Source organism: Acanthisitta chloris, unplaced genomic scaffold (genome assembly GCF_000695815.1).
Source record: "Acanthisitta chloris isolate BGI_N310 unplaced genomic scaffold, ASM69581v1 scaffold13726, whole genome shotgun sequence".
Classification (NCBI taxonomy): Eukaryota; Metazoa; Chordata; class Aves; order Passeriformes; family Acanthisittidae; genus Acanthisitta; species Acanthisitta chloris.
In genome coordinates, this window is record NW_008679813.1 from 378 (window position 1) to 23,379 (window position 23,002).

Consider the following 23,002-nt stretch of genomic DNA (forward strand, 5'->3'; position numbering starts at 1 on the left):
CGGGGCACTGAGGGGAGCTGCCAGGTTTGGGGGCTTTCCTGGGTCGTGTGTTCCCTCTGTGGTGATCCTTTACCTGTCTGTGGTTTGTTTTTGCAGAACTGGTCGAGGGGAATGTCTTATTGCCTCCACTCAGAAAGCCATGTGGATACTGGGCCAATCTACGTGCGTGAAAATGGGAAGCTGCACGTAGTGAATCAGGGTGCGGGCGGCATACAGAATGTCCCTGCCAAAACGAGACCTTTTAGGCTTTTTTCCAGAAGTTTTTCAGTGGAGCTTTGCATGAACAGGGAGGACGATAGGGCAAGGAGGCAGAGGACTGATCACTTCATCTTCACCTACACTAAGGAGGGGAATCTCCGCTACTCGGCCAAGTCTCTCTTCAGCCTAGTGCTGGGTTACATTTCTGACAACGTAGATCACATTGACTCGTTGATTGGTTTCCCAGAGCAGATTGCTGAAAAGCTCTTTTCAGCAGCAGAAGCAAGGCAAAAGTTCACAGAGCCAGTGACGGGACTGAGAGCTCTACAGAAGTTTACTGAAGCCTATGGCAGTTTGGTGCTATGTTCATTGTGCTTGCGGAACAGGTAAGTGTGTTCACTGAGAAATATTGTCACTGCTAGGGCTTTGTGCTAGCACACTGCAACGTTTCCCTAAACTAAATGAACAAAAATATCTCTTGGGCTTATAACACCACCCAAATTTGATGTAATTACCTGAGCCTCATCCAATTCTTCTGCTTGCTTTTTTTTGTCCCGTCCGTTTCCTACCAGTGTAGCTGGTGGTTTCAAGCCAAGGTACAAATCATAATACAGACTATATCCCTGTTAACTAACAGGGAATCTTACGTGAAGGATTAAACCTGCAACTAGTTTTTAACAGTAGTAATCAGCACTTCCATAGCAATCCATGTGTTTAATGCCTTCTCAGGCATTTCATGGGATGTTTTTGTAATTGCTGTTCATAAGCATTTCAACATAGCTGACTGTACAGATAAATACACCTCTGCAAACTGTAGGTTTATTTGCTATAAGCTTGTTGTTCTGTTTCATTTTGGGGGCTCAGAATAAGATACAGTTTGTAGGTAAGTTACAGGCTTTGAAGTCAGGCAGGTTTTACCTTAGTTTATTGAGGTTTCCATCCCCATATTTAACGTTCTTTAGCAAGGTCCTGTTTACAGTCCAGCACTAGTTTTTCCATCTTCTCAATGTCCACATCTTTCACTGAAGGAGTCTTGCCAAGCTTAAAACTGGATTATGTTTTTAAATGCTTGCTCCTACTGAAGTCTTTCCCAGTAATATAACCATCTCTGCACTTGAAAAAAGGATAGTTTATCCAGTTTAAAATCAAAGTACAGGCATATTCATCTGAAGTGCCAAGGGTGTTCTGAGCACAGTAGGAATGTTTGAGTAGAAGTCAATTATCCTTTGTTTTATCCTTTAAACCTAGTCCCTTTTTATCTCTGGCACAGATAATTTTATGGGCTTATTCCAGAAATTAAGTTACTTCTGGCATCTTTTGCCATTACAGAAAGCTGAGTTAAGTATCAAGTCTTTGAAATTCAGGAAGTAAGGCATGAGGGCATTTTCTGATGAATTTTATTTCTAAAAGAACCCAGTCTTCTCTTCACAACCCCCAAGCTAAGAATCTCTCAAAAATTGGCCTGTGCTCTGCCTGTATGCACTGCCTTCTGCATAGCTGAATCATCATATCATCATAGGATGTTAAGGGGTTGGAAGGGACCTTAAAGATCATCCAGCCCCAACCCCCTGCCCTGGACAGGGACACCTCCCACCAGAGCAGGTTGCTTAAGGCTTCATCCAACCTGGCTTTGAACACTGCCAGGGTTGGGGCATCCATAGCCTCCCTGGGCAACCTGTGCCAGTGTCTTATGTAAGAATTGCATGGCAAAAGGGGTTGGGGGGGTAATGTGATAGGTAAACTTACACTGGGAGGATATTGAGCTCCACTTATTTGCACAGCCAAAGAGGTATTCCTTGAGGGGTCAAATTAGGGAGCACCCCTTGTGTCAGCAGTGAAGACACTGACCTCAGGGTCTGTCTTGCCATGGGGAATATAAGGTAAATTCAGGAGAGATTAGTGAATGTGGAGCTTGTCTTGCCACAGGGACAGAGGTGACTGCAGGGGAGGTATCAGTGGCTACGTGCTTATTACTGCATACTCATGCCTGCCGTTCTTTAGTGGTTTGTTCCCATCTCTAAACCTCCTACTGAATAGCTCCAGCACAGATGTTTGCATGGCTGCAGAGTGAATCAGATCAGGGAACCAGCACAGCTGAAAAAAAACCCCACGGAGTAACTGCTGCCTGGGCTGTAGTCACAGCTCTGGTTAGTCCTGCACTTTTATCCCTAGTCAAGTATTTTATTGACATATATAAAAAGTAACATTTTGCTATTTGACAAACTGTCCTGAGACATTTAAATTGGATTTTAAACCTGGGTGAGTGTGGGTTTGTCCACACACCTACTAGATACTGAGGAAGAGCAGTTTGTGAAGTTGATTTATGGGATATCTATTTTGCATTACTCTGAAATAAGACAACAGTAATCTGTAAAGAAGTCCCTAATTGTGATATTTGCAAATTGAAGTCTTGTTAGTCCAATATTTAGGATCAAAACAGAACCATGACATTTATTTAAGAAGAAGACTTGGAACTCAGACGTGTTATGTGCCAACTGCACGTAAAAAGGTACTTAGTGCAGCTGCCTAGTGTCTGTCAATTTTCACACAGATACTTACCAGAAATGACTGCATTATGCTTGTGTCACTTCTTATGTGTCTGAGCACTGGTGGGTGTTCTTTTGCTCTTTGCAGATACCTGGTTGTCTCTGAAAAGCTGGAAGAAATCAAGTCTTTCCGGGAGCTGACGTGTTTGGATCTCTCCTGTTGTAAACTTGGAGATGAACATGAGCTGCTGGAACACCTCACCAAAGAGGCCCTGTCTAGGTACCAATTTCTTGACACACAGCTAAAAGTGACACTTTCTTTCCTATCACTAAGCTGTCAAAAAATCAGGCTGTGACTTTAAAAGGGAAACTTCACAGACAGCATTGTGTAAGGCTGAAGATTTTGGTGGTTCATAAAACCTGTTCTTGAGGCAAACAAAATACATAATTTATTTTACACAAAGAACATGATCCAAAGCACACACTGAATCATAAAAGGTCCCATAAATGTGCAAGATAATTTACTGTCTCATGTTTTTAAATTGACTTCTTATAATCTCCATAGGCCTGGTAAAAACAGCATCTTGGGAACAGTTTTACCCTTTTATTTCCTTTTTTAAGAGGGAAATTTATCAACCAAATTTTTAACCAAACCAGCATTCTAGATGAAGATTTCTGCAAGCAAGAGGTTGAATATTGGGTTAATTAACATCTCAAACCAACAAATGTTGTAATTTTGTTTGATACTAAAGAATGACAAGTAGAAAAATGTGGAAATCAATAGGCAGGATGACTGCTAATTAGGGGATATTATATTACTTATTATTATAAGATTTTGGTGCATTTTGCATCAGGGTTTTCTCTTGAAGTGCCCTGAGTTTTGCTCATCTGTGTTATAATACCTCATTACTTTCTCAAAATCATTGCTGTATCTCTTATCCAATCTGTCCTCTCTCGTTTTGCCAAGCATGTTTCTTAGTTTTGAGTGCATTTGAGTTTGGCAGCTTTGGTTTAAAGACCTTCAGTGCATAAAGAGCCTTATTGTCTCTGTTAGCAAATGTTTGGCTCTAGGATTGGTTTGTCACTGGAGCTCTGGGAATAGCTGCTCGAGCAGTGCTCTTGTTGAGCTACCAGGGGCAATACAGAGGGATTTGTTATCCCTGCTAACTCAGGCTCCTTTCTCACTGCTTTTCACTACCATTAACAAAGCAGGCTGAAGAGTTGGCACAGGATGACCTTCTGATACAAAGTTTGAGGGTATTTTGCAAAACTGTCTAAAATAATGGCCATAAACCATGTGTTTGTGTCTCTCCTGCCAGTGTGAAACGACTTCTCCTGAAGGATAACTCCCTGTCCGACGTTGGCCTGCGCAGAATGACCACGCCAGTCCGCGTGCTGAAAAAGGGACTTGAGAACTTGCTGGTGTTAGACTTGTCCTGTAAGTGCTTCATGGTTTCATATCAGTTAACTGTATACCTTATTCCTGTATGGATGAAGGAATAGAGTAAACTCTGTGCTCGTGAGACCTTACCTGGAATGCTGCACACAGTTCTGGTGTCCCCAACATAAGAAGGACGTGGAACTGCTGGAGCAAGTCCAGAGGAGGCCATGAAGCTGATCAGAGGATTGGATCACCTTCCCTATGAAGACAGGCTGAGAAAGTTGGGGCAGTTCAGCCTGGAGAAGAGAAGGTTGTGTGGAGACCTCATAGCAACCTTCCAAGATCAGAAGGGGCTATAGGGGAGCTGAAGAGGGACTGTTCATCAGGAGCTGTAGTGATGGGACAAGGAGTAATGGGGATAAATTGAAAAAGGGAAATTTAGATTAGATATTAGAAAGAAGTTTTTTCCTGTGACGGTGGTGAGACAGTGGCACAGGTTGCCCAGGGAGGCTGTGGCTGCCCCAACCCTGGCAGTGCTCAAAGCCAGGTTGGATGAAGCCTTGAGCAACCTGCTCTGGTGGGAGGTGTCCAGGGCAGGGGGTTGGGGCTGGATGATCTGCAAGGTCCATTCCAACCCCTTAACATTCTGTGGTTCTGTGATTCTGTTTTGTTGATTGATCAACTCAACCCCAGATTTCACCAGCCTTGCAGAAGGCACAGGTCATACCTGGAGTTTCAGCCACTTGCTACTTGCATAAATATTTTTAAGTGTTTGAGAATTGGTATTGTAAATTTTGTGTTTTGATCATTAGAGGGAAAAGTCAGTCTTTACTCACTTGAAGCTTACTGCAAAAAAAAAAAAAAAAGACCAACCCCTCTTGTTCCAATATTAGATTTTGAAACAAATAGTTTCTTGTTATTCTAATGATCTTCTTCCACATCACCCACAGCAACTTAATTAACTTTGCTTGACCTTACAGGTAACCCTAAAATCACAGATGTGGGAATTCGATACCTTCTTTCTTTCAAGAAACTGAATTGTTTGGACATTTCTGGGACAGGTCTCAAGGTAAAAAGCATCAGACAAAGTTTACTGGACAAGTGCAATGTATGTTGTTGCCCTCTGACTGCTTTGTTTCCCTTCTCCCTAGGACGTGGATGCTGTCATTAAGCAGATCCAAACGCAGCTAGGCCTGGCTCACTCAAAAGTGCCTCTGAAAGAGTTTGATCACAGTAACTGCAAAACAGAGGGATGGGCAGAGCAGGTATGGGGATTTCAGTCTGGTTTATTCTCCAGAAATTGGCCTTATAGAGCATGAAGTCACTAAATAGGAAAGAATAAGGGATGGAGTTGTTTCCAGGGATATTTCTGTAAATTTTACCAGAAACATTTTAACTCCTTGCGATGTTATTTCAGACAGTTCTGCAGTGGGAGCAGGCAGTCATGGAGGCCATCAAGCCCCAGGACAACTTGAGATCCAGAACAGCAACTCTGCGCTTCTGTACGTAACTGCATGGACAGCACATGGTTTATTTATCTCCTTTTCTAGGAGGAATATTTCCATGCTTGGTGTTTTTCTAGCACAAATAGCATCTCAGGTGTTTTGTGTAACTGCATTATCATGGGCTTGAGTTTCTTCATGTGTTAGACTGCTGGATAATCCAAGCATAGCATGGTGACATGCTTAGGGCAACATATAACTACTGAGTTTCCTCCTTAACACTCTGAGTTCTAAATATCAAGGTTATTTTCCCCTCATGCTCATTTCATCAGTCAGTATTCCAAGCTGGAATTTGCACCATAAGTATGCATTGTACAGCATAATTCTGTTTTTCTCCTAATCTAAACTTGATTTCTTTTCCTTGTAGATGGCAAGACCCACAGAATAGAGGAAGTAGTCAAATGCACACTGGTGGAGGCAGAAGCTAAAGCATCTGGAAACTTGCAGTTCTACAAGGAAAAGGTTCAAAGTTGCCACTTACCTTTGAAAAAGGAGGTTGCAGGCAGCCATGAATTAAAGAACAATAAGAAAAGAGCTTTGGCTGAACATGAGAGAGAAAGGACTTCCAAACAGAAGCATCTGTGCCTCACTGTGGAGGACTGGGATTTGTTAAATGCCTACTGAGTCAGAGAGAAGTGGGTCTTTTGTTTGTTTTCTTGCTGATGACAGGATTTAGAGATACTGAGAGGGAGTAACAAAGGAGACCAGCACTGTTCAATCTGGTTGCTGTGACATGCTTGTGGGTTAACCTGTGTTTGGGGAGGGATAGAGGCAAGGGAAAGGTTGATGATACTACTTTATATTTTCAATACATAATAATTTTTTCAAATAAAGTTTTTGTTGTCATCCTTAACTAATTCTTCTGGTGTAGAAATTATTCACAAAAACAGCTGGTCCTGTCCCTCCTCCTCTCCTGCCTCCTGAGGGCAGGAGACTAATCACTGCAGCTCATCTGAAATGATGCTTGTCAAGTGCCCTGGGATGTTAATACTGCTGCTAGAACAGAAACCTCAGCCTGAACGCACCAGGCTGCGCTGATGGAGCTGTGACAGAGGGAGGGAGCAGAGAGGGTAAGCACAGGTCCCAGGGGAGGGAGGCAAAGGCAGTTACCCCTCAGCAGCAGTTACTGCAGAAGCTCAAAGTGGAACAGAAGTGCCCTTTCTCTCTCATTTTAGCCCAGGCAATGAAAGCTGAAACAGGGTTACTATAGAGATTGGGCTCTGCAGTTGTAATATGTTCTCCCTTAGAAGCAAATTCACTGCATTTGAGAGCATTCTGTGGTTTAAAGCCTGTTCTCAGTGTGCCTGCAATGCACTAACCATACGTCCCCATCTGTAAACATTCAGGGAAGTTCATACTTTGATATGACATGAATTACACATATTTGCTGTAAAACACCTACTCAGACCCATTCTGCATTGGTCTGTGCAGCTGTAATGCTGCAGGTAACTGTTTTTCACTGAATTCCTGCCCTGTGTGTTTCCATCAAAACTGGCTGAAGTGCACAGTGCCCATGAGCTGGGCACTGCAACCATCATTGTGCTCTTAGGCCTATGTCCAAAAACTTACTCCAGGTTTCCTCAACTAATGCTTATTTAAAGGGTATCTTCCTTTTACACTGTTGTTTACCACACTTCATTGACATGAAAAGCAACGCATCCTTGGAAATCATAAAGAAGAAAGAAAAACTTCAGCTCAAAATGCATAAAGAGCAAAACCCCTTTCTCTCTCTATTCTTATTGCTGAATTTCCCTTAAAAAAGGACCACACACAAACAAAACAGGCACACTTGCATTCAAACCCTATGTTTTTTTCCCAGAAACTCAAGGCTATTAATAGCTTCACTGACGACTACATCAGCTCTCTGCCGAGGCAAATAATGGCAGAAACAGTGACTCAAAACAGCAGCTCAGCAGGCAGGAAGGTGGCTGTGGCACTCAAGTGTAGTCCTCCTCCCCAAGCTGCTTCTGGTGCAACAGCCACCATGGAATCTTCAGCCCTTCCACCACTGGAGATCTGCTAATCTGACCGTGGTAAAAATATTGTTCTTCTTTCCAATCATACCGGCTGTGCCCTATGCTGAGCATGAGGAGTCCTATACATTTTTTTAACAGCTGATTGGTTCTATCCTTACTAAGTACAGTTGTTCTGTTCTACATATGCAGTTCCCATTGTGAGGGATGAGTTTTTCTCCCCCTCCTCTCCCCCTCCTTCTGACCATTGCCCTGCAGGTGGGTGCAGCAGTTATGGTCCACCACCCCCTCCCAATGCAGAGAGCTTGTTGCACATCCACTTCAAAGCCAAGGAACAGCCAAACAGTCCATGGCTGAACCCAATCTGAATGGGAGAGAAGCTCCTCTTCCCAAGGAATAGAGGCTGTCCCTGTAGCACTGCCTCTGAATCAGCCCTCCTTGAGCTCCCCTTAAGAGATGCTGCAAGGCTTCCTCAGTGGCTGCTCCAGAACATAATTTGGGGTAACAGAGAAACAATAGCAACTACAGTAACTCTATCTCTGTTTTGCAACCCCAACACAGCTTTCCTGAGGGGTTAGGTGCCTGTGACTCTCCAGTAAAAATGTGCACCTCCAATTTCAGGCTTTGATTGAGACTAGAAACTCTAAGCCTCTCTTCCAAGCTGCAGCACTGAGAAAACAAACCATCCCCCTCTCCAGACCTGGAGAGGAAGGAACAAGTTAGTAAATGTAGCTTTAAAATTTCCCCATGCAGAGTTTTGCCATCTCATTCCAGGTGAAGTATGAGTCACAATACTGTAAAGCTATTTAAAGATCTCTCAGATCTCTAGCTGTATCCTAGGGACAAATTAGAAGCAACATTCAGCGCTGATCCAAGTTATGATGACATGCAGAGTTGCACATCACAGGACAGAGAGGAAATGAGTGAACAGGGTTTTATTTTTAAATATCTGTGACCTGGGGTGGTTATGGGAAAAAGATCACTTGATGTTTATTTTGGGCCTAGAAAAGTAAGTGCACTCACTTCACTGTACGTGTGGGTTTTTCTCAGAGATGGTGTTTTAGATGCAGATGAAATTTTCAAAGGAGCAGAGAAGACCACATCTTTCTTAAATTTCAGTGTCATGTCCATACCTATATCCTGAGAACTGCTTTGAAGGCTTGGCTGCCTGATCCTGCCTTGCTGGCAGAGGAACAAAACAAGCAGCAAACAGATCTGGTGTCATCCCACACCACCTTGAGAGCAGCACTTGGTTTTCTGCTGCTCTCTGTTCCAGGGCTGCAGCTTTTTCTTCCTCCTTTCTTTGCCAACTTGAGTGAAATGCATCCCAACCCCATGGCTGTTCTCAACCTGCTGCTCCAAAACTATCCAGTTTATATACATTCTGTTTCCCTGCCCTGACTGTCGGGGACAGCTACATGGTCACAGGGACACAGTGATTGATCCCCACAAACCCTAAAACTGCTCCACTTCATTTTTCCTTTACATTCTCCACGTTGCCTTTCATGGTTTGAGAAGAAAGCAGGAAGTGACCTGAGCAGCAGCATCTCATGATGTCATTCCCAAGGAAGTGCCCAGGACAGAGCTCTCAAAGCCACTGCTGAAACCATCTGCAGATGTGTTTTGAACACAAATAGAAGCTTCTCCTCCTGGCCATGAGGATCAGGAGTATGAAGACATGTTGGAGGCTCACCTTACTCAGCTCCTGCTCCTTAGGGCAGTCCTCAATGTATCCTCAGCTGGCTGCCTGCAAAGGCACCAGCAGGTCCTTACAGGAGAAACTTCTTGCCCAGGGCTGCCTAGGCATCATGTCTGTGTCAGCAGTGGCAGGTGAACAGTCTCCAGCAATCACACACAACCCATCAAGTGAATGCTGCAGGACAGTGCTCTGCCCATGCAGAAGGGCTTCACCTCATGAGAGGAGAACCCTTAGAGGTGTCCCACAGCCAGTGTCCAGCCTGCAGCATGGGCTGCCACATACCCTTGGTCCCTGCTCAGTGTCACTGTGCTGCTGCTGAGGATTTGCTTGGGCTGGAGCTTCCCAAGTGGGTGGCAGAGCAGGAGGACACCAAGGCTCAAAGGTGACAGTGTGGGAAGCACCCTGCTGTCTCTGGTGCCAGTGGGTGCCAGAACTTCATGGCCTGCAGATGTACTCATCGGACCAGCCGAGGCAGTGCTGGATGCCATCCTGGCACAGCCTCCTGGGGATGCAGGAGCAGTACTCATAGTGCACAGGGCTGCAGCTCCACCACTCCCACCCACACAGGGGACAGGAGGCCACTGGGAGGGATAGAAAACAGGGAACAGAAATGCTTCTGTTTCAGGAAAACAAGGAATAAAAATGCTTCTTCTGCTGCACTGACTCCTTCCCTCCTTTCTTACACAGGTAAAACCCTTTCACCTCCCAGAAGAAAAGCCACTGGTGACAACCTTGCGACTGTGAACCCACCAAAGATGATGCTCACTTGGTGCTACTTGTGGCACACAACCACAGAGTGTGACATTGCAATGACCTTCGTGGCAGACAAGCCATTCTGGGAGGAAAAACTAGCTGTAATTCTTTTTTCTGTTGTTCAGAACCAGGATGGTGACTTAGGAACAAACCTGCTGCTCATTTTAGCAAGCGAAGCTGCTGAGGCACACTCAGTCCCCCTGGCTCAGAGACATGCCCTTCCCCTGACCAACTACCAAAGGCCAGTTTGAATGGTCACTGCTGCCTATAGCTATGCATCACAATGAGACTGCTCCACACTCAACAAGCCATGGAGAAGTGACTTTCGGGTCTGTGAGCAAAGCATAGAGTCTTTCCTCTCTTGGCTGCCATGAGGCCTTGACACAGAACCCTTGGCAGCTGATGGGATGGTTCATACATCCTATCCCAGCTATTCTGTGTTTTAGTGGTAGATGCCAGCCTTCAGGTGATTCCAGCAGCATCCATGAACACCACACATGCAAAACCTATTGCAATCCGTCAGCAAAACAGACCTGTTGTCCAACAGTAGCCAGAGCAGAGACTTACAGCTCCCTATCTCATCAGAGCAGTCTCCACAGTCGTTCATCCCGTTACACCTCTGATCAGCATAGACCCAGGACGTGGGGTTACTGCAGTGGAAAACCAGGTATCCTGGGAGGCTGTGGGGCAAGTCACCTGCAAGAGTGGACACATGGGACACACTTAACTCCACCAGGCAGACACTGGCTACAATGGGCATGGCAGCCACCAAAGGCTGCTGGCATGGGGAGCTGGTCAGTCCTTCCCCATGTGGTGTCAGTGTATGGATAACACCACAGATGGGGAAGCTGCAGTTGGAGAGGGAAGGGGATGCTTGTGGCTGAGCCAGAAGCAGAGTCAGAGTACTCCAACCTTCTGCTTTAATGAGGTTTTTTTCCCAGGGTGACTGGACAATAAATTACCCATGGAGGCAATACAGCCTCACCAATGCACAGAAACTGCATCATGGCTTAAAAAAAAATCCCTAGGAAGACCAGAGGAGCTTGGAGTCTCTGATTCCTGGCACTCCTGCTAGGTTTTGGGCAGTGCCATCTCTCAGCACCTGCCCTACAAAGGATCTACCAAGTTCATCTGCTCCCATACACGGCCAGAGCACGGAGCAGGATTAGAGGAACATCAGCTGCTCTGCCTCACACCAGAAGGACCAGCCTGAGGGGGACAGTCACAACAAAACCACTCACCACAGAGCTTCTCCTGCTCATCCTCTCCGTCCCTGCAGTTGCTGGCTCTGTCACAGACCTGGCTGGCAGGGATGCAGGTCGCTCTGTCATCACACAAGAAGCCTGTCTGGTTGTTGGAGGCTGTGCAGAAACGGTTCACTGAGGGGGAAGCAAGAAATCCTTTATTTTCCAGCATTTTCATGATATGGGGAACACATCAAGGGGAAGACAGAGGGATTTCTGAAATTCATTTGTTTTGGAAATAACCAGGGGCCAGGTTTAATCTCTGGTAAGTTCTGCAGCAAGTTTTAAGCCTGATGGTGCCACCAAGAGTTACCTCAGCCCTACAGAGCAGGACAGTGGAGCTGAGGAACAGCTGGTGCCCTGCAAGGCACCAGTCCCACACCACTCTGCTGATCCCTTTCCTTCCTCCTGCTCTGTGCTGGAAAGCACCACTTAACACACAGTGAAGGATGTGAGGGCTGTTCTCACATAGCATCATTTCTGCCTCCCTTACCCAAAACATAACAACTCTTGGGATACAACCTGGTGCCCGTGGCAGGAGTCCCAGGGCCACCCCCATGCCCACAGCAGCTAAGAGGATGAGCAGTGCTATGGCACAGATGCAGATACGCCTCCGTGTGCAGCTGGTGCAGGAACCACATGGACGGCAGGGACCTGTTGGGAGGCAAGAGTGAGAGGTGAGGGGATGGGGAAGGGTCTGGCAGGGCTGAGAATGGGGTCAGGGTGTTTCAGAGGGGATTGGTGCAGAGACACGAGGTTGCTGTTTCAGGGCTCTGCACATGGGGCGGGGGGTGCTGCTGGGGTTTAGGGGTTGATAGTTGAGTGTCAATAGTCAAACTCCAATGTTAAGCACCTCCTCCTAGGGAATTTCACTGCTTGCAGTGTGGAAGAACTCATGCTGCTCTGATAGAGTGCTGGGGTTGAACAGCACAAATACTGTCTCTGCTGGAGCTCACTCAGGGGACTCGGATGCCGAAGGGTGGAGAAGGCTAAGATCCTGCCCAACCCTGTGGAACAGCAGTGCCACGGAAACACAGAGAAGGTTGGTGTAAGGCTGGGGAAGGTGCCCATCTAGAGCCCATGGCAAAACTCCCCAGGAGGTGAGATTTCATTTTACAGCACCTGGGGCTTTCTGACCCAACCAGGGCTCTAACACTCCCACAGAACGAGACTGGATTATCAGCTCAAAATGGTGGGAGAAGGTCAAAGAGCTGCTCGTTCCCTCCCCAAAGGCATCTCCAGGGCACAGCAACATTCCAGGGACTCCAGCTTTCAGAAAGTTATGTACATAAATCAAACCAAATGCAGAAGCTAAAGGCCAAACCCATAGTGATTGCAGCACAATGGCAGCACACGTAGGAGCAACAGCAGTGACCCTCCCTCACCTCAACCACCTGCACCACTGGTGCTTTGCCTCTAAACCAACATGGATATCTTCCTGCATTCCTTAGGATTTCCAGACCAGCAGCAAAAATATTGACGTGGTCATCTCAGAAACACATTTAAGACGTAAGACAACCCTCCTGTATAATTGACTTCGGCAAATCTGAACTTAAGGAGCTTTAATTAGTTTTAAAAACTTTTAAGAGCTTAGAGAGCTTTGAAGTTGGAATTTGTCTTAGCTGTGCTTAGTGTTTACTTAGTTGTTGTGTCATACAAACTCAAGCAAAGGCACAGCCTTTGCTCAACAGCAGAGGGATCCTGGCTGAGTCAACCTCCTGCTCTGTCACGCTCGAGCAGGAACCAAACACACAACATTTCAGCTCAGAAGAGAAGTGGTGAATTGCAGCATGGCTCTGTCTACAAAACACCTCTGAGCAGAGAGCACAACAGTTCCAAACAGATATAAGTATAAAATAATGGGGCAGTGATGAAATGTTGCAACCTGATCTGTAGATTTGCTATTGGTTCTGTTTGATCTCACCTTCACCTTCTCCTTCTCACCTTGCTCCTATGGGCAACATTGGCTGAAATTTGGTTATTAAGACATATGGAAAACCTACAGCAAGCTCATTATGAGCCCTTCTGTGACAGACAAGGATTAACTATCCCTATACCATACAACTGCCAACTCCAGGCCAGAACAGCTGAAGTTTGTTCATTTTGTGGTCTGGACATTTCACTACACAGAAAGGGGGAAAATCAGTCCAAACAGACCATAGATACTGGTGGTATTTTACATTACGTAGATAATCTCAATTGATTTATACTTTAATAATAAACCCCTGCATTTTATTCATTACCTCTTTCTCCAGAGGAGGACTTTGTTGAGCCCCAAGTAGCTACACCACCATTCCTCTGGAAGGAAAGGGATAAATGGTTGTTTACAGAAGCAGCACACAGTAGCCACACAAGCTTTGCCTTTCTACTTCTCACATCATCTTAGCCAAGGAATATTTAATGTACTCCTTTATTATTACACACAAGCAAAAATTACCTCAGTGGAAACATATCCCAGATTGAACTCCCAAGGCAATCAGTCAGATCACCTTTCAAATCTTAATTACCTATTTATAAAACAAACACTCACCAAGTCCAGAGCTTTATATCAACACTTTTCCTTTTGTATCAAATTAAGTAGAAACCACTCGAAATCTCACAGAAAGCAGTGATAAAGAGATCAGGCAAACAACACTATCAAGAACACATGTACTTGAGGCAACAGCTGTAAGATTTTTCTGAAGGAGGACTGTACCTGGGGGTGAATTTTGTTCATGCTTCCCAGAGCTACAGTCCTTGAAGCAGCCCAAAGGACTGCAGAGAGTTTTCTACACCTTACCACGAGTGATGTTACCCAGGATACAAACCCAACAGAGGCAGGAAAGCAAGGAGTGTGCTGCTGCCCAGGCTTGCAGGCAGAAGGGGATGGGAAGGGCAGTGCTGAGCCTGTGCTCCAGCTCTGGTTGAAAGCACAATTTGTGGTTTGCTTCTCATTCCTCCTGGTTTCATCTTGCTTTAATACAACAGAGCATTAGACAAAACATAAAGGACATGGAGATCTTGGAAGCTGAGAATCCTGCTGCCACTCCTGGTGCCAGTCTGGAAGATGAACACTCAGCTTTAGCTGATGCTGACTGCATTTACCCTAGTGCTGATCAGGGAAAACCCCTCTTCACTATGAAAGCTTGAGAGAAAAGAGTCTGATCATTTTCATGCAAGTCTCCTTTCTCCCCACCTCCGGCCCAAGACAGAGCTGACACTGACCTTGTGGCAGCATCAACCCAGGCTCCTGCCAGATGATCAGATCTCAGCAGAGACCTGCAGGATAGAACCATCTGGAACAGCTTCCCTGCTTGGGCAACAAGCATAGCAAATCCTCCAGGGTCATATTTTACTGCATACTTGAACTTCCAGGCCTACAGTAAGTCCCAGCAGCTCAGCCTGTAGCTAACACGAACTTAAAAATAGATTGCAGCCTTCTAAACTGGCTGCAGGTCTCAGCTCAGCACATGCAGAGGGGAGTTCAGCAGCTTCGAGGATAAAATGTCACAAGCAGGCAGCTTTGCCATGGGGGTAGTGGGGAGAAAAAGCACCAGTTTGAGGAGTTTGTGCTCTTCTTGCCTACAGGAGGATCCATGGGATTCAAGGGCTTCTGAATTGTTGCCACGTCACAGATCACAATTCCTCCCCAAGCACCAGCAAAACCAGCTCACCAGGGCTTCAGAGGATGGGCTGGTAGCAAGATTGCATCTAAGCTGGTCTCAAAACAGGTACCTTGAATTGATTCAAAGCAGCAAATAATGCCTGACACAGAGGAACATCTAGAGGAGCAACTACTTTCCTTGCCATCCCCACACATCCAACCCACCCTCACAGTTACACTGTGTTGATATACTCTTCATGACCAGGGCACCTGCCAACCCTGCACTCAGAGCAGCCAGAATCCAAAACAGTCTCGTAGGAGCTCCTCCTTCAGCACAGCAGCACCAATTTGTCCAAAGCAGAAGCTTCTCATGGAAATACATCACTGTTAAAGTTGGTGCTGCAAAGTCCTCCTGTTCCAAAGGGGATTTTGGGTGAAAACAGCAAATGCCAAGCAGCAAACATTCTGCAAGTCTGGGCATCAGCTACAATGTGGCAGAACATCAGACAAAAGGTATCTTAAATTCTGAATAGCTTGCTCCTTAAAGAGCAAGTTTTAGTTTCTGAACAGATTTGATACAGAAGAACTATTTTGAGCCTTCAGAAAGCTTATTAGATGGTGGTGAGTTTGCCAAGAGCCTTGTGTAAGAGCCAGGTGAAGCAGGACAGCTATGCATCCCCCACAGAACCATCCATAATGAACTGTTCAAAATGTGGAGCAAACCCACCCTTAGAGGCAAATGTCCATAAGACATATACAGGGAAGGGAATAGGGTTGGGGAAGAGTCTGGAACACAAATCTGATGAGGAGCAGCTGAGGGAGCTCTGAGGGCTCAGTTTAAAGAAAGAGGATTCAGGGAGACTTTATCACCCTCTACAACTACCTGAAAGGAGGTTGTAGCCAGGTGGGGGTGAGTCTCTTCTCCCATGTAATAAGTGACAGGACAAGGGGAAACAGCCTCAACTTGTGCCAGGGGAGGTTTAGATTGTATAGCAGAAAAATATTCTTCACTGAAAGGGTTGTCAGACATTGGCACAGACTGCCCAGGGTGGTGTAGTCACCATCCCTGGAGGGAATTAAATGCCATGTGGCACTTGGGGACATGGTTTAGTGGTGGCCTTGGCAGTGCAGGGGGAATAGCTGAACTCGATAATCATAGAGGTCTTTCCCAACCTAAACAGCTCTCTGATTCTCAGACCTGACATCTAGCACCATCTATTTCCTACCCCAAGATTACCAAGCTCAGCTGCAGCCAGCAGGCAGTTGGGTTGTAGAGCAGTTACCCCACATCAGACACTGCTTGTAGTTCAGGAAAAACAGTTCATGAGAATGGGGTAAGAAACACAAAAAACACCTTGCTGAACTTAAAAAAAAGCGTAACAAAAATCTTTGCCAAAGATGAGAGAAGCTGGAGAGGGAACACAGATGAAGATCTCCAGTATGATAGGACACTTGGTAATTCTAGCACCTAAAAAAAAACCCCAATTCCCCCCAAACATACCATGGATATTTCTGCCAGCAATGAATGGCACACACTTGAGAGTTGCCTCATTTGTGTCAAGATGATGCCATTTAAAATCTGATACAGGTTCAGCTGAACATATGCCTAAAGAGAATATAAAATGTGTTCCCCCTGCAATTTCAGTAACTTAGAACCCTTCATTTAAACAGTGGTTTTGAGCAGAGATCAAACCTAAATTGCAGCTTCTGAAAATGAGGATGTCAGGAAGTCAAACATTGAAGAAAAAAATTACTAGGACACGACATTTTTCAAAGTTAAATGCCAAGATAGCTCAGAGTCCATTTAGATTAAAAATCTTGAGAAACAGTTCAATTATTGCAGCTTAGCCAGCATCTGATTTTACTGAGGGAAGATCCTTTGACAAGAGCTTACAAGCACAACACTTAAATTCCTCAGGCTCTGGCTCGCTCTGGATACAGCAGTGCCAAGTGCCAGAGTGCCACAGGCACAGAGCTGCTGTGACCCAACAGCACATTGCTGAATCGCTGGCTCCACTGCACAGATCACTCGGCTGAAATGGCATTAAACAGCAAACAAAACACCCAATGAAAGCACAAGTTGTTTGCTTAACTCCAGCCCAGGACTGTAAGCAATAAAGTTTTGAAGAGAAAGTTTTGTGAGATCAAGTCATCAGTGTAACAGAGGTTGCACTGTCCCCATTGAAACAGGCAAACAGCCATGTGTGTATGGAGCTGTAACACTCCCTCTGCAGCAATGTGTGATAGCAAAGGGAAACCTTTTAACAGACTCCCAAACGTTGCCATGAGCTATTCAGTACGAAAAACTGGGATTGTTAAAGTCCCTTCTGGAAAGGCAGTCCTGAACAACACACTGCTAAGAAGACAGGCAATGATCACTGAAGTAAATAAAACCTGTGCTGACAAAATAATTGCTGAGCATTACTGCACACATCCCATCTGACCTCTGGCATCCTGCAGCAGAGCAGGGCTGGGCTGGGGTTGGCACTGAGCGCAGGAACGCGGCTAAGCCACTGCTGCGGGCAGAGGGATCTCCTGTCCCTGTCGGCTGCAAGTGAACAGCATTCCCAAAGCATCACATTCTCACAACAGCCACACTCAAGGCCTCTGCAGTAATGCCACCTACACACGGAGGAGCTGAAACCCAAATTTCTGGGCTGTCCCACCAAAGAATTCAGCATGAAAAGGTACCGCTAATTTAAGTCTTCAGATTGCAGTTCGAGCATGCTGAGAGAAACCTGCTTGAAACTAACATCCCTTAGTGCTCTGAAACCTCACAACAGCAAAGCTGTTGGAGTGCTGCTCGCTGGGGGCTGCAGCAGCACTGCACAGGCACTGCCTCACGGCCCCTGCAAGGCTCCACCAGCTCCAGTTACACACCATCTGCTCCAAACCAGGGATGACCACTGAGCCAGGTTTAGCAGTGAGGGAACACACACACACTGCTGTATCCTCCAGAATCTCTACTGTTCTCACCACCAGAACTCCTGAAGGTGTTGTTTGGTTTTGTTTGTTGGGTTTTTTTTTCTACCAGCCTTCAAACACTTAGAGGCCTGAAAATAAATCACACACCCCCCCAACTTGCCAACACTGTGGGAACCAATGTATAATAATCTCAAAAAAATACCAAACCTGCAAAAACTAGATTAGAAACATGAGGACATTGCTAGTTGTTGTTGCTGTGTTAGTGAATCATACAGCAAAACCAGGTCACGTTGCCCATGAGAGGAAAGCTGCAGACAGGCTTTCATCCCGAGCCTGCTGTGGTCAATAATTAACCATAGCAAGAAGCTATACAGTCAACGTTTTCTATACAGTCAGTTTTATTTGTCTGTTCTCATTTCTCAGGAATCAACTTGTTTCTGTAAATGAAGTTACAAGACCAGAATAGCTAATCAGGAACAGAAAGCAGAACTTTTCTGAAAACACAGGCGCTAACTTTACAAGCAATTTAAGACTTAAAAGCTGAAGTTTGACAAAAATAAGTGACCATGTTATGTTCTGTGTGAAGAGACATGTTCATGAGTTCTAATGGAGTTTCCATCTCTCACAAGCTGAGTTCCAGCCTGCAGTACCTCACAAATACTTTCCATCTCAAATATTGCCACTCTGTAGAAAAAATATATATCTGTTTTTGAAGAGAGAGTTGTTTGTGCATGGACATGAGCAGGTACAAAAATTCAGCAGATCATCTTATAATATTTTCTCTTAACTACAACAGAAAGTGCAACACTAAAAAGGCATCTCCTGCCTACTTAAAAATTTCTTATACCTTTACAAAGCTAACTCTGAATGTACACATTACACCCTAGAACACACAAGTAAGTTTGAGAGAGTCCTGGCAGAAGCATGAAAAGCATGCTTACAGCTTTTGTAAGCAAAAAGACACATAGCAAACACCAGTGAAAAGTGATTATGCCTGGAAACAAACAGAAATTCATGTCTGAATCTTCACTACTAGTTGAAAACAAAATCCCACGACATTTGTTGATTCTGCAACTTTATCTGTATTTAAAGACTGGCTGCTAAGCTTCTCATCTGAAGAGCCACCACAATCAATCAAGGAGTTGCTAGCTCTGTTAGAATTAGTCTATGGATCCAGTGGAGACTTATTTAAATTGCAGACTGATCCAGATTGACTTTTGTAGGAAGAGGTCCTGCTTCTTCATGTTCCTCAGTCTTGCATCTAACCACAACAAGTGCAGAGGGTGGGTATTTGTTCAGTTTTTGTTCATTCAGGTATTCCAAATCTCCATAGATGCTCAGCTTCTGAAACAGTCAAACAAGTTACTTTAAGACTCTTCATACTGTGAATAAAACACATTCCATTGTGCAACTGCACTCCAGGTTCTGATGGCTGCAGCCCTGCAACACAGCTAACCCAGGTTTCTGCAACATCTGAAATTCAGGGGAAGAAATGGATTTGCATCCAAAAGAAATGTATTAGATCTGCCAGAACAAGCAGACACAGTGCTTGAGTAACAGCTCCTTTGGTTTGCAAATCCTGTGAGCCAGAACTCTCTGGGCACTGGGAGAGTGCCCATTCCCCTCTGATCAGACTCTGCACTCACCAATACTCTGGCACTGTTTTCACATTGATCCTCCTGGATTAAACTCATGCAGGCTTCCACCTACACCATCCAACCCTTGGAACAGCTTTGTCCCATGAGAAATTAGAATCAACCTCCATTCTGAAGGTTGTAGAGAGGAGAGCACTACAAACCACAGACATCATGCTGGGCTCATGTAAAGCTCAGAGCTCCTATGAGCCACAGGAGTGAGCAATAATTGCTCAGCTATAAACCCATCACTTAAATAAACAAAACTGGTTTGCTCTCCACACCCACAAAATGAAAAAACCTCTTTCTAGCCAATCCTCCCCCAAATGTTTCTCAGCCCCTGGACAGCTGTAGCATAAAAATGATAGAGTGAATAAATTCCAAGTGCTCTGAGTTATAAATGCAGTACCTCAGATGGAACATACTGCTCCACAGCTGTAGCTACAGTGGCACAACAAATCCAGAGCAGCACCAGCACTGACAGGACGAGAGTAGTGGTCAAAATCCAACTGGAATTTCTGAAATGAGAAGAATATTGCTAAATTTCATATACTGGATACAAGACAATGGACCTCTAAAAAGTTTGGCTCGATTTTGACTGCCTTTCATGCCAATTCATTAGTCTCTAGCTCTTCCAGCTACACTGCCCACTTCCCTCCTGGGTGCTCTAATGCCTGTTCAGTGCCACAAAAGACTTGCAGGATTTGGCCCTAAGCATCTTCCTGATTACTGTTTTGAAAACAGATTTTTTGTTATGCATTTGGGGTGCAATTAACTGGTCCTTCACTTGTTAACTTTTACGGAGAAAGTAACCTGGATAAAGGAAAGCAGGATCAACATGCTGATCTTCAGTAAAGCTTTAATAAAGATGTACTGGGTATTTTCAGCCTGGAAATGAGACATACCAGTGTGCTTCCTATCAGACAATCCCCAAACAAAACACAAACCAGATGCTTTGCCCTGAAACACATCCAGAGCTAATGAACAGGCAAAACACAGTATTGATTAAACAGTTCACAGAACACCAACAAAAACAGTGTAGGAAATTATCAATATGTTGTTCATTTGAAATGGAAAGGAAAAATCAAAGTTGGCAGAACAGCAAACAACATGGGGCCAGCACAGCAAAGGAGCAATAACAGATACAGTCTTAACTGCTGTGTGTCCTGAACCTACACACTTGTGGCACCTTGGGACCTTTTAACAGTGTTCCCACACACAGAGGAAAGGACATTAGACTCCTCAGGGGGTACAGACATCCCAGAGCATACGTACATGGAAAGACACTTGAAAAAGCTGTCGTTTGCTCTCTCTTCAAAGAGCCCTCGGAATGCCTGTGAGCTCCCTGCACGTCTGTCTGCTGCAACAACAGCACAAACAGCGGTCAGGAGAGCAGTGAAAGAGAAGACCCAAACCCCACACAGCTTGTCTATACAGAGAGCCTAAAATGAAGCTTTTAAAACAGCCCCAGCTTGCAGGTTTCTGTTTCCACCCGAGCTTGGTTTCTACCACACTTCGCCAAGTGTACACAGTGCTCTCTACACAGCAAACAATTACATTGCAGCTTTCTAAAATTGCTTTCATATGCCACCTGTAAGTTTATTTTTTCTTTGCATGACAGGGAACATTTGCATTTACTCCTCCAAAGCACAAAGAACAACTTACAGGCTGTTTTACTCAATGACAAGGATCCTCTTGTATCTCCAGTTTCCTGATCAAGCTGTGGAACATACTGTACTTCTGGCTTTGACTAAAACAAAACAAGGAGTTAGGAGATCCTGCTAGAAAGCTTCCACTCATCTAGGTAACTTACATTTTCACATCTAATACAGAAATTAACCTTAAGACATGCTCCAGGCTTCTAAGTCTGACCTTTCCTCCTGTTAAACTTGCCCTAAAGGCAGTGAAATACCAGCAAAAGCTAAACCCTTCTGATAGTGCTCTATAGTCTTTTCTATGACTGGAAGGAGCAGAGTTAAGGTTAACAGCCAGGACACCTTCATCTCAATGAAAAAAGGAAGCACCTGAAATATGACAATTTTGCCATCATCTGCTTGAAGGTAGAAGGTCCATGAGGATGTAATGAAGCTCTGAGCTGAATCCATCATGTCACTCCAGAACGATCTCACCAGTGTCAGAGGAAAGAGGAGATGAATCCTTGGCATCAGGGACATTAACTGCAAGGACAACATTGTCATGTTTTCTACTTGCTTTTACATGAAAAGGACAAAAGCCTTGTCCTTGCTCACCCCTTGCCCCATGTCTAGATTTCAGTCCTTATGAAGACTTATTTTCTGTTTGAAGCAATTGAGAAGAGAGAAGACACACACTGAACAGAAACAAGTAGGTGGTATTTGAAAAACATGTCACCTACTTACTTGCTCTTGCCTTAACTCAGCAAATGGCAATTGGTTCTGGCATCCAAGATGGCAAGCATATTGTTCATCAGATTGGGAGTATGCTTCAGTACAGGCTGCAAGGAAGAAGTTCCCCAAATGAGATGACAAATTCTGCATTTTAGTTAGGAAAACATTCTCAGTGTAAGTTGGATCAGAAACAAAGCAGCAGTTAAAAGACTGACAATCCCATTTGCTGGGGAAAATATGGCAATCACTCCCAGGGTAGCATTTGCTCTGAGGTCTAATGACAGAATCAGAGCTCTGACAGATGAGGCAGTTGGAATCTGAATGCAATCAGAGCAACTGATCACCAACACTGCCCTGGCTGTACTCAGGGATGAAAGTTTTCATTGATCCTCCCACTAGCACTATAGCTTCTCACCAAATCTTACCTCAGAGAACAGAGATGGAATCCTAAAAAGCACAGAGGGACCACCAGTCCCTTAAATCCCTTTGAGGTAACAGCAGAAGTCATGGCATCAAAGGAAAATCAAAGAAGCATTTCCTGCTAGTACAGAAACTTCTTATGGAAAATGAAGCCAACTAAGTGTCCTACAGATAGCTTCTATTAATTGTTCATTAGAGATCATAAAGACCAAGAAACCCAAATGATTCTGAGGGAATTGAGATTATTCTGCCCCTGGAGAAATCAGGCAGATGATACATGGGCACAGTTCTTCCCCAAAACTCTAAAGCTTAGGTGGACAATGGTGCAGCAGCACCTGAACTGAAGAACCAAACCAAGTAGCACCAGAGGACAGTAGCTCTCCCAGTTTTCCAGAGGAACCAAACGGACCATCATAAAGACTAGGAATCTGGCAGGAAGCATGGCACCAGCAGCTAAGCATTTGAGTATTCAGCTCATGGCACCTGAGCAGCAATTCCATGCTACAACTGCCACCAAGCCAGTGTTTGTACGAGACAGAACCGAGCAGATCAGCCAAGAAGTATCTGCCAAGCACTGAATACTTAGTCAGGGCACCCACCAGCAGATTACAGAACATAAGCCAGCAAAGACAACAGCCCCAGTAAGGAGAGTTAAACCAGAAAGTAAGCAACTGTTCCATTACTCTACATGTGGTCTAGTACCACATGACCCTGTTTTATGGCACTCTTTTGTGTTTTGACAACCAGACTGACATGCTGTATCACACAGTGTGTGACAGACTAGAGCATTAGCCCATTTCTGGAGTATTTAATGCAGCTTTGTATCACATTAGCAACT

General features: G+C 44.9%; 3 protein-coding genes across 4 annotated transcripts in view; 1 reads left to right on the forward strand and 2 right to left on the reverse strand.

Annotated features, from left to right (window-relative positions):
- Positions 1-98: 98 nt before the first annotated feature.
- LRRC42 (leucine rich repeat containing 42) lies at positions 99-6,393 on the forward strand. Of its 2 annotated transcripts, XM_009077466.1 has the most exons (7): positions 112-584; positions 2,833-2,964; positions 4,004-4,122; positions 5,046-5,134; positions 5,217-5,330; positions 5,483-5,567; positions 5,935-6,393. In XM_009077466.1, exons 1-7 carry the CDS (start codon positions 112-114, stop codon positions 6,189-6,191), a joined length of 1,269 nt encoding a protein of 422 aa, XP_009075714.1. In that variant the 3' UTR covers positions 6,192-6,393. The 2 variants fall into 2 exon arrangements, with proteins under 2 accessions (XP_009075715.1, XP_009075714.1); XM_009077467.1 differs by lacking the exon at positions 2,833-2,964 and having other exon boundaries at positions 99-584.
- Positions 6,394-9,674: 3,281 nt separating this feature from the next.
- Positions 9,675-13,952, reverse strand: LDLRAD1 (low density lipoprotein receptor class A domain containing 1). Its single transcript, XM_009077469.1, has 6 exons — positions 13,932-13,952; positions 13,480-13,534; positions 11,759-11,890; positions 11,234-11,371; positions 10,560-10,688; positions 9,675-9,820 (listed from the first exon to the last, which is right to left on the reverse strand). The coding sequence occupies exons 1-6, from the start codon at positions 13,950-13,952 to the stop codon at positions 9,675-9,677; spliced, it is 621 nt and encodes a 206-aa protein (XP_009075717.1).
- A 4,164-nt stretch (positions 13,953-18,116) lies between these two features.
- The window catches only part of TMEM59 (transmembrane protein 59), a gene marked incomplete at its 5' end in the record, with an annotated part of 8,715 nt that continues 3,829 nt past the window's right edge, over positions 18,117-23,002 (reverse strand). Inside the window, 6 exons of the mRNA XM_009077470.1 lie at positions 18,117-19,088; positions 19,788-19,896; positions 20,654-20,738; positions 21,044-21,128; positions 21,403-21,555; positions 21,757-21,851. Of these exons, the coding sequence (XP_009075718.1) occupies positions 18,933-19,088; positions 19,788-19,896; positions 20,654-20,738; positions 21,044-21,128; positions 21,403-21,555; positions 21,757-21,851 (683 nt within the window). The remainder of the gene's footprint in view (positions 19,089-19,787; positions 19,897-20,653; positions 20,739-21,043; positions 21,129-21,402; positions 21,556-21,756; positions 21,852-23,002) is intronic.

Bases quoted from the DNA above. Each gene is read 5' to 3' on its own strand.
- LRRC42 (XM_009077466.1), top strand. From the start codon at position 112: ATGTCTTATTGCCTCCACTCAGAAAGCCATGTGGATACTGGGCCAATC. The intron at 585-2,832 runs GTAAGTGTGTTC...TGCTCTTTGCAG, and splicing joins TCATTGTGCTTGCGGAACAG to ATACCTGGTTGTCTCTGAAA. The intron at 2,965-4,003 runs GTACCAATTTCT...CTCTCCTGCCAG, and splicing joins ACCAAAGAGGCCCTGTCTAG to TGTGAAACGACTTCTCCTGA.
- LDLRAD1 (XM_009077469.1), bottom strand. From the start codon at position 13,952: ATGAACAAAATTCACCCCCAG. The intron at 11,891-13,479 runs GTAATGAATAAA...GCCTCCCAACAG, and splicing joins GTCCTCCTCTGGAGAAAGAG to GTCCCTGCCGTCCATGTGGT. The intron at 11,372-11,758 runs GTTGTATCCCAA...CTTCCCCCTCAG, and splicing joins ACTCCTGCCACGGGCACCAG to TGAACCGTTTCTGCACAGCC.